Below are 11543 nucleotides of genomic sequence, written 5' to 3'. Positions count from 1 at the left end.
ACACACACACACACACACACACAACCAACCCCTTCATGCAATTTGTTTCCTTGGTTTGGAGGTTCAGGGTCATGGTTTCATGGGACATCTCAGATAACTGGCCTAATAACATGTTTAATGCTTCTTTTCTGCCTCCTAATTCATTACTTGTGCCTAAGTTCCTAAAAGCTTGCAAGCAGCCATCCAAGTCATGAAAATTGGTCTCTATTCACCTGGAACAATAGAGGAAGGAGAAGAGTCAGGAATAGGAGGAGGATATGGAATGCGTGGCTAACTGCCTCTAAGAACAAACAACTGTTTCCTTTGCCATGAGACCAGAACTGCATGGTGCCTGGCCACTATTACCGAACATTTTGATCAAAGATTCCTTAGCAGAATCTCATTCAAAAACAGGGAAATGCAAAACAGATTTAAACATTCTCTAAGACTCCAGACTTTTTGGACCCATGGAGGGTGGAAGAACCCCTGAAACTATTGCTCTGAGATAAATCTTTAAACCCTAAACCAAAAATATTCCCTGAAATCTTCTTAAAACCAAGTACTTTAGCCTAACTAGTAAAACTGTCTGCCTTGAGGATTATAACCTTTTAAGATCTACATGGGATCAAAAGGAACTCTGGTGGCATTGTGCCTAAGGCATTTGACTGCTAACCAGAAGGCTGGTGGTTCAAACCCACCAGTCACTCCTCAGAAGGAAGACTGGGCAATCTACTTCCATAATGATACCACCTCGGAAACCCAAGGAGGTGTCACTATGAGTTGAATCCAACTCAACGGCAGTGGGTTTTGGGGTATGGGATCAAAATGACAACAAAAAACAAAAAACAAACTCAATGCTGTGGAGTCGATCCTGACTCACAGCGCCCCTCCCTGGATTTCTGAGGCAGTTATCTCCATGGAAGTAGATTGCCCAATCCTCCTTCTGAGAAATGGCTGGTATGTTTGAACTTGCAGCCTTCTGGTCAGCAGTCAAATAAATGCCTGAAGCACTATGCCACCAGAGCACCTAAAGTGACAAAAGATAGGAACTTTAGAACTCAGGGAGTTTATGTTTGTTAAAGAGCAAAGTGCAACGAGGAATAGGAGGGTAAGAATGGTTGCACAACTCGAAGAATGCAATCATCGTCACTGAATTGTACATGCAGAAACTTGAATTGTTTTTGCTATGTATATTCTCAACAAGAACAAATTGTTGAAACAATAACAGTAAGGAAAACATTAAGTTCTTTACAGTCCTTTTTCCTTAAATGTAACTTACCCCGTGTTTCATTTCGCCTATTGTTATATGCTGTTTTGTTAGCTTCAGGTTGACATCTTGAGCTGTTCCGGGAGCCTGGTCTTTCTTGACACTCTGGTCTTACATCATCTAAGTGAAGTGGTACCCACTTGTGTTTATTAGCTTGAAGAAAGCAAAATAAAATCTTTTAATGACAACGCATATTTTTGATTGGAGTCGTGCAATTCTGAAAGCACTCTAAATTTTGATATAAACAAGTTTTATTTTTTAAAAAGAAAAGTGACTTAATTTGTCCTTAAATTATTTACAGAGTACCAAGAGAATCTTTTTTCTTCTCATACAGCTCTTTAATAAACTTGTTATTGCATTATAAGTAATAACAACATTAATCCATGGGTGGATAAATAGACAGGATAAATGATCAGATATGGGTACGCAAAAGGGAATATACCCATGATCTTATATAAGTTTGGCAGATGACATTTCTACACCTGTATTTGTTCATATGTGTTATAAGAATGACCACATATATAACAGAGCTAACAGAGATCAAAGTTAACTAACTTCTTAGCCCCTGACAAACACCTTGAGAGAGCGAGTTGCTGGGCCCGCGGGCTTAGGACCTGGTCACCGGGGACATCAAGCTAAACTAGTATACCATACTACACAAAAACATTGTTCTACAACCTACTTTGGTAAAGAGCAATAAGGGTCTTAAAAGCTTACAAGTGGCCACTTAAGATGCAAAAACCGGTCTTTTCTCATCCGGAGCAAAGAAGAATGAAGAAAATCAAAGACTCACGGAAACAATTACTCCAAGGGACTAGTGGACCATACGAACCACAATTTACATGACCCTGAGACCAGAAGAACTACATGATGCCCAGCTACCACTGTCACCCACTCAGAAAGGAATCAAAATAGGAGATCCTAGATAGAGTGTGTGTGTGGGGGGGGAAACAGGCTTACTGATCTAATAGAGACTGGTGAAAACCCCAAGACTATGGTCCCTTTTCACCCTTCAGTCTGGAATGGAATTCACTCCTGTGGCTTCTAGCCAAATAGGTCTATAAGGTGAATAATTACACCAAAGAGGTACATTCCTTAGAACAATCAACCACAGAAGATTAGAAGGGCAGCATTTGTGCAGGGAGAAAACTCAGAAGACAGGAACGCATAAGAAAGGAGGACACACTGAAAAGGTAATCACAGGAAGAGTGTAGGAAGAGAGATATTATACTGTGGGCACCAATGTCTTTCCAATATGCATGTATGAACTGTTGAATGGAAAATCAATTTGCTCTGAAACTTTTAACCAAAATCACAATAAAAAAACAGAAATAAATAAACTTGTGCAAACAATGTTTTAAAAAAAAATCAGTGATGGAGCTATCATTGGATTTCTTTTACTTGAATGAAATATTCATTCTTCTGTATTTAATTCTGATGGACAAGCTATTCAGAAATAGTACATATACAAACTACTCCTTTGTATTATTTGATTTTTTTTTTTATAAAGAAGACACATCAAAAAGCCAGGTTTACAGATGAAAATTTTAGTTTCTGATCACTATCTAAAATATTCATTTATATGGAGCAGTTCTACTCTGTCCTATAAGGTCACTATGAATCAAAATTGATTCAATGGCAGTGAATTTTCATAAAAAAATAAAAAGTAAATAAAACATTCATTTGTATAGAATTATTACTAAAGAGTGAAGTTTTTCAAAATGTTAAATGGATACGTTTAAGTACAAAATTATAACTGCATTTGATAGAATTTTTTTTTACAGCTATTATACATTTTCCTACTTTCTAAATACCAAAGATACAAACAATTTTATTTTTCTAGATGACTCAATTATAATTAATTGTTGTACGATAGTGTAATTCCAAAAGATTCTCTACTCATGGATTGTATAGTCAAAGTTTCAAAATGTTCACTCTTCTGCCCCATTTTATATACTCTACCAAAACATAAGATTCATTAGCAAAGGAAGAATTATCAAGGTAGGTAAGGGAAAAGGAATATTAGCGTACAACTGCAATACTGATTATCTATGTATCCTACAAACTATGGATCAGATGAGAAAAAGAGAATATGAAAGAATCTTACAAACTTTTTAAAGCATCTACTATCAGTTCTATCAATGAGATTCCCTGGCATACACAAACACTTTTTTTGAAGATTAAAAAGAAAAAAGTATGATCTAAGAGTATCAATTCTTAACTTGATTATATGAATTACTCTAACAACAAAACATCTCATCTTTTATTCCTGGGTAATCACTTTTAAACGAAGATCTGGTAAGGAGGACAAATTTTAAAGCCAGATGGTAGATCTGTCTGTATAAATTCTAAAAAATAAAAAGATTCCTACTAGATCTGGGAAGCAAGACAGAAAGGTAGATGATAAAATGATGAAGCATTAGGGACAAATTTTTCTAACAACCAATTGGTTGTCCTACTGATATCACTTTAGAGCAATCAGCCTCGGCTCACAGTATCAAGGGAGCCTGATGCTTACCCTGCACCTAAGGAATGCATATTTACTTAAAATTAAAAAAAAAAAAAAAAAATCTATTTCACATAATAAACTCAAGTCAATATATGGTTTGCTGTTATTTCCATTAAGAAAGTTGGCTGAGCTACCTAAAGGGAGCGAGTAGTTGAACCTGGGGGCTCAGGACCATGGTCACAGGGGGACATCAAGCTCAACTGGCATAACATACTACACAAAAACATTGGTTTACATCCTACTTTGGTTGAGTAGTGACTGCAATCTTAAAAGCCTATAAGATGCAACGATGGGTCTCTCCTTGCCCAGGGCAAAGAAGAATGAAGAAAACCAAAGACTCATGGAAACAATTAGTACAAAGGACTGGTAGCCATGCGATCCTCAGCCTGTATCACCATGAGACTAGAAGAACTAGATGATGTCTGCCTACCACTGTCAACCACTCGGGAGGGGATCTGTGCAGAAGATCCTGGATAGAGTTGGGAGAACAATGTGGAACAAAATTCAAAATCATAAAAAAAGAACAGGTTTGTTGGTCTGACAGAGCCTGGTAAGATCCCCAAGTCTATGGCCACCAGCCACCCTTCAGATCTGGAACTGAACTCACTAGTGTGGCTTCCAGCCAAACAACAGACAGGCATATGGGGTGAACATTTACATCAGGTAGATATACTCCTTCAAGCAATCAATCATAGGAGAACAGAAGGGCAGTGTTTGCACAAGGAGACAACTCAGGGAGTGGGAGTTCATGGGAGGTAAGGACACAAGGAAGAGGTTAAGTAAGGAAAGGAAATGGGAAGAGAGCTGGTATACTGTGGGAAATTGTAATCAATGTCATGAGACAAAATATGTATGAATTGCTCTATGGAAAATGAATTTACTCTCTATACTTTCACCCAAATTACAATTAAAGAAAAGAAAAAGAAAGTTGACTGGCAACTACTACACCATTCAATGTCCCCTCCTATGCCCTATCACTTCAATGCTTCAATGGCTTCCCATGGTATTTAAAATCCAAATTCTAAGTTACCAAGGTCCTGTATAACGTGGAGGCCTTGTCTACCTATCCAATCTCATCTCCGGCCATTTTTCCAAAGCTTATCATACTGTAGCCACTGACCTTCTAGCATTTAATATTCTTTTCTGCCTAGAGACCCCTGAACACACTTTTGCCTAGGCTCAGAACAATGCATGAAAACATGCTTTTACAAAGCAGATAAATCATAATCCATTCCTGGACAAATGAAAGATCAGGAAAAAGGATATAAAGATGCTATATAATTTTTTCTTTTATATACTATAAAATGTTAATTTAAGGATCAGGACGCTATAAGAAAAACAGTAAAGTTGACCAAAATCATGCTTATTCATCACTTACAAAAATAAATTATTTAATTTCCCCAGAACTCCCTAACAAAACATAATTCCCGTGAAGATTTAAAATAATAAGAGTTACCATATGACTTTCCAAAAACTACATTTACAACCATCTCTTTATTTTTTTTTATTTTAAGAGCTTGTTTTACATTCAAAGTCACACATACATTTAGTTTCATTCCCCATTCGCCATGTCCAACCCCAACCCAGCCTCCTCCCCTCCCTACCCTGCAACACTTCCCCTGTGCCCCTCATAATCATGCACTCCTGTTTGTCCTGCATTTCCTCAGTTTGAATGTTGGTCCTTTGGTGACCCATGATTTACTGCTTTAGGGGATGCATTACCATTAAGTGTGTGGGTGCAGCATCCTGGGTTGAGTGGTCTACATGTACATCTCACTAACCATTGGGCTAAGAGCCCGCCCCTGGGAGTGAGTTTTATTTCAGGCGCTGAATGTATTTCAGGGCCATAGTATTGGGAGTCTTACCAGACTTCATCTGACCAGTAATTCTAGTCATTATTGAGTTTTTGGATTTTGTTCCACATTTTCCCTCTCACTCTATCCAGGATCTCCAGATTTGATCCTTTCCTGAGTGGTTGGCATTGGTAGCCGGGCACCATCCAGTTCTTATGGTCTCAAGGGCCATCGTGTCCTAGGGTTAATTGCTTCTAAATGCCCTTGGGTTTTTTTTTTTTTTTTTTTTTTTTTTTTGTGCGTTCTTCTTCACTTCCAACTCTGGAAGACCATTAGCTGCATCCTAGATGGCTGCTTGAAAGCTTTTAAGACCCCAGTCGCTACTTACCAATGTAGGATGTGGAGCAACGCTTTTATGTATTTTGTTGTGCCAATTGAGTCTGGTATACCCCAATACTATGGTCCTGAGGTAGTAGCTCTATTGGATCTCTCTCCCACAGTGTTGGGATGTCTGTGAGGGATTACTCTGTGTCTGTCTTCTATTGTTTCTGCAAGGACTGCAGGTATTTTATATCATTTTATATCACTGGTGTCTGTACATGATTAGCCTTAGCTGAGTCTATTCTTGGTCTAGAGTATACCTCTATTCACTGATCCCTGTCTGATCTCTTTAAGTAGAACTTCACTCCATTGTCTTATATATACACGAGTCAAATGCAGAAAGAAGAGTCTAATAGATTAAAAATGTAACAAAAGCAAAGCAGTTACCACTGCAGATGTCTTATCATCAAAAAATCTAAAATTTACACTGGTGACTACCAACGATCAAATGGTTTAATATTAATTCTTCATTATTACAATTTTCTTCCAAAAATTAAAATCAAAATGTTAAACTGACCTCTTTTTCGTTGATTACTTGACTGAGCCTCATCTTCACTGACATTTTCACCTGGACCATCCAACTTCATTTCCCGGTTTTCTTTGCTCTCACTGTTGCTTCTCTTTTCAACTTTCTCTTCTTTTTCTTTTCTATTTTGTACCTTCTTATTTCCTTGGTTAATGGCGTTCTGACACTGTGAAAAGGTTTTAATGAAATTATTTTCATTAACATATCAAAAAATTTGTAGTAATAAACCTCTCCTATATAGTACAAAACAAATAACAAAATAGCTTTTATCCATAAAAAGTTGCTATTCAAAAGAACTATTAAAAACACAAGTAACAGACTGGGAAAAAAATATCTGCAAAGTTGTTGATAAAAGACTTGTATCCAGAATATATAATGAACTCTCAAAGGTAACAAGTAAACAGCTCAATTTTTTTTAAATGGTCAAAAAAGGTGAACAAAAACGACAAAGAAGTTATTGATGGCAACTAAACATATGAAAAGATGACTGATATCATTAGACAAATACAAATAACTACAGTCCATTATCATTGCACATCTATCAACACAGCTAAAACTAAAACTGACCATACCAAGTATCAGTGAGGATATAGAGGAAATGGAGTTTTCATACACTGCTGATAGAAATGTAAGTTTGGTAGTTTTTAAAAAAGCTAAATAAATACATACCATATGACTCAGCCATTCTACTAACAAGTACTTAACTCAAGAAAAATGAAAACAAGTATCCATAAAAAATCTGTACATAAATGTTCATAGCAACTTTATTTGTAATAGCAAAAACTAGAAATAATCTAAATGTTCATCAACAATAATGAATGGATAAACTGTGTTCTGTCCATACAATGGGATGTTCCTTAGCAAAAAAAAAAGAAAGAACTACTAAAACACACAACAATATAAATAAATCTCAAAATAATTATGCTGTATAAAACCTAGAACCAAAAGAGATTATAAAGGAACGTGAGGAAACTTTTGAGACTAATGAATAAATTCATTATCTTGATTGAGGTGATCGTATCACAGGCGCATACAGGTCAAAATTTATCAAATTGTACACTTCATATTTATGCAGTTTATATATGTCATTTATACCTCAAACTATTTAAGTAAAGATATATATACTTATAACTATACACCAGTAATACTGTACAAATTACAAATAACAAAGTGTACAATGTCAAATAAAAACATGTAATCAGATAACCATATATGCTACTCCTCTGAAAAGTCCCTTAATGAGATATTTTATACCCAACTTTCTAAAGAGTTTATTTTATACATACAGTTAAATAAACTGAAAGATCTATTCACTGCACAATTCTTGATATGAAATATGTGTGTGTGTGTGTACACACACACACACATATACATTTAGAACTTCAATATATATTGAAAATACTATAAATCAAAGAAAATATACACATGCATAGAAATATAAAATGGGCTTAACTTAGGCACATTATATTAAAGGACACTGCATTTAAAATCAATCCCTTTGTTTATAGGCATTACATGAAGTTAACCAGCAACATACCCCAAACTCAAGGTTACCTCCTGAGAATACAACCAGATGGGAAAAATGTGATGAAGGAGATTAGGCATCTGGAAAATAGGTAAAACTATCAAAATGGTAGCTACCAAGCTTATAGCATCTCTTTATCAATGTATAATTTTATAAAAATATAAAATTTTGATCTATAATTCCTAACATAATCATTATTACAAAAATAACAGGTAACTCTTACCATGGTTAAAGCTTAAGACACCAAATTCATTACTAATACTATTGACAATGTCAAAAGATGCAAATAAATAAAAAAAAAACCTAGATGGAATCTAGTCCTTAAGCCTATCCATAATGCTACAACTTTCTAGATTTTAAGTAAAATAAATTCTGCACGATGAAATGAGAATATCTGCCTTTTTTGGAAAAAAAAAAAATTCTTAATACTCACTCCAGTGTTCACTAATTCGCTTGGTGTTGGCCAATTTGCCATGTCACTGAAATCACTAGCCTAAGAAGTAATAAATAAGTGTTATGTTCACAAATTAGTTTTCAAAATTATGAACAGAAATATATTTTCTGAAAGTGAAAATAATTTTTAAATACACCTACATTTAATTATATGCAGGCATTTGCCAAATTAATCTAAAAAGTCCCTCTGAACAACAGAATACTTTGGAATAAGAACGTTTGGGCATATGATCAAACTTCTAGCACAAATTTAATTAACCAAAATGAGGTACACATGACAGCAAAAGATGGGTTTTGGATAAAAACCACAATTCTCTAGGACAGTATCAAACTAATATCAATGATACAACTGGAAGAAAAGTACACAATGCAAATCTAAAAGAACAATTTCCACATTCAGTATAGTTAATAACTATTTCTCGTAAAAACATACCTTAGTGTTTTTCTTTGTCTTGAGATTTCCTGCCTTTATAACTTTTGGGGAACTGAGGTCTAAGGAAAATACAGAGAATTGTTTTTACTACCACTTAATTCAATGTATTTAACAAAATAATCACTGTACCAATTTCAGTAAATCAGTGTAGTCATCACTTGCAACAAAATTTGAAGTTCAGAAACTCAAATTCCTAGCAATAAATCAACTACATTTAACACACAGATTCAAATTGGTCTTCAGTTCAAATAAATGTGAGAACCATGTTAACAGTTTGGAATTGACAGACCAAGGCATTCATTTAAGCTCAAGCTCACTGCCAGTAGAGTCAAATCCCACTCATAGCAACCCCTCCCTTGGGTTTCCAAGGTGGTATCTCAAAGGAAGTAGATTGCCCAATCGTCTTTCCTAGGTGGGGCTTGTGGGTTTAAACTGCCAGCCTTCTGGTTGGCTGTCAAAAGCCTTAGGCACTACGCCACCAGACAAACTATTACATGATAAAAAGAAAACATATTTTAATACAAAGTTGGTGACTCAGATTTCTAATGGGATACATTTTTCTATACAACTAATACATTCACCAAGGACACAGAAAATGTCAATAGACTTCAAACTATTTGTCCTAGAAAACAAACAGGTTTGACAACCCTAATAGGTTGAACCTAGATTGCAGCCATAAAATAGAATAACTAGCCATTATAAAAGGAGCTCTGGTGGCGCAGTGGTTAAAGCATTCAGGCTAACCAAAAGGTTGGTAGTTTGAAACTAGTGGCTCTGTATGAGAAAGATAAGGTAGATAAGGCCAACTGCTTCTATAAAGATTTACAGCCTTATGTCTGCTTCTATGAAGATTTACAGCCTTGGAAACCCTACAGGGCAGTTCTACTCTGTCTTATAGGGTCGCTATGGTTGCAAAGGGCTTGATGGCAGTGGGTTGGTTTTTCAGTTCAGCCACTGTAAACATTTGTAGGAGAGTATCTTGGGATCACTATCTGTACCTATCTTGAATAAGAACACAGCAGATGACAATAAAACCCAGTATAATCTCCCCAAATAAAGAAACTTTTAGGTTCATTACCCAGCAAGGTGGTCAGTGAGATAGCATTTTCATCTCACTGAACATGACCTATTGAGATAACAGCTTGGGATCTGTATCTACAGACAACACAGTAATCAAGCAAAGCATGAATCTCATAAATCATGGCAATGACAAATTTATGGAAGTAAACCAATATTGAGTTAAAATCCAGAAGAAGATTTAGATGCAGTATGTTGTTGTTGTTGCTGTATGCCATCGAGTCGGACTGACTCATAGCGACCCCTCCTTGGGTTTCCGAGGCAGTATCACTACGGAAGTAGATTGCCCTATCTTCCTTCTGAGGAGTGGCTGGCGGGTTTGAACCACCAGCCTTCTGGTTAGCAGTCAAGTGCCTTAGACACTATGCTACCAGAGCTCCTTAAATGCAATATAGAGGTCTTATTAAAGGAAGAGGGATGAAAGATGAGGATGTGATCAGAGATGCACATACAGGGATCTTGACACTATTTTAGTATTCTATTTTTAAAGCAGAATAGTGAATACACATGTATTTGCTTTATTCATCTTTATGCTTTTAGGGAGATATATGTTTATGTGCACATGGATAAAATACGTCATTAAGAAAAACTAAATGTAGTAGGGGGGGAAAAAGGGACAGAAAAATTAAAGCCTGTGAGGGGAAAATAGTCAAATTACTAATAAAGAACAGTATTTGCCTAAATATTACCTAGTATTTGATTCAGACACTCTGTATATATTTTATGAGTTACACAATATAGAACACTTGCAGGACTTTTCCCCAACAATGCAGAAAACAATGATCTGCTGAGTAGGCAAGTAATTAATGTCTGACAGCTATAAAATACCATTTTATACAAACTATTTGATTTAACAGAAAGTAATAAAGGATAGGGAATAAAAGTAAGTTTTATTTATAAGTTTTATTACAAATCATGAGACTATAATCATGAAGCCAACATCAGAAACTACTGACTACATAAAAAACAATAAATTTTTTAAACTTCAATACTAAATGAAAAATGAAGTGTAATAGAAAAAAAATTGCAATGTGACAGAGTAACTTTTATTAAAAAATCAAAGTGGTCCCATTCTACCTACACAGTGAGAATAACCTCCAGCTAAAACTGAGTAGGAACTTGTAGAGGAAGATTCTTGAACTTTACTTCTTCAGACTTCAAAAGGAAAACATTTTGATTTCAGGCTTTAACAAAATCTTGGACATTAATGCAAGAAGATTTTTGCCTAAATTTTTTTATCTCTCATCTTTTTTTTAATTTTTCAGCTTTAATTCTGCAACAGAATATATAGTGAAAAACGCTTACATTTAACCTTGAGGCACCTATGATACTGTCATTTTATTTACACTCTTTATACATGTACTGGAATTGGAATGTTTATGTGCATTTTATCAAGGCCATAAAGTTAATCTCATCACAGACTACTTGACAAACTATGTTAGCAAATATGATTGAAGAATATGGAATATGAAATGTTTTGGTTCTCTAGTGCTGCTCTAACAGAAAATACCACAATGGGTGGCTTTAACTAACAGGGATTTATTCTCTTACTGTTCAGGAGGTTAGACGCCTGAATTCAAAGTGCCAAGCTCTAGAGGCT

General features: G+C 35.4%; 1 protein-coding gene across 1 annotated transcript in view; it reads right to left on the bottom strand.

Annotated features, from left to right (window-relative positions):
• The window catches only part of LARP1B (La ribonucleoprotein 1B), a 218251-nt gene extending 209292 nt beyond the window's left edge, over positions 1–8959 (bottom strand). The window contains exons 1-4 of the mRNA XM_042782555.1: positions 8867–8959; positions 8414–8473; positions 6447–6621; positions 1259–1399 (exon numbers count right to left, since the gene is read on the bottom strand). Of these exons, the coding sequence (XP_042638489.1) occupies positions 1259–1399; positions 6447–6621; positions 8414–8455 (358 nt within the window). The 5' untranslated portion in view covers positions 8456–8473; positions 8867–8959. The remainder of the gene's footprint in view (positions 1–1258; positions 1400–6446; positions 6622–8413; positions 8474–8866) is intronic.
• Between the last annotated feature and the right edge of the window lie 2584 nt (positions 8960–11543).

The sequence above is a fragment of the Orycteropus afer genome, unplaced genomic scaffold, assembly GCF_000298275.1.
Source record: "Orycteropus afer afer isolate SDZICR_OR568_19922 unplaced genomic scaffold, OryAfe1.0 scaffold00367, whole genome shotgun sequence".
In the NCBI taxonomy this organism is placed as follows: domain Eukaryota; kingdom Metazoa; phylum Chordata; class Mammalia; order Tubulidentata; family Orycteropodidae; genus Orycteropus; species Orycteropus afer.
Note: the sequence above shows the minus strand (reverse complement) of the source record. Positions and strands in the feature narration are given on the sequence as shown.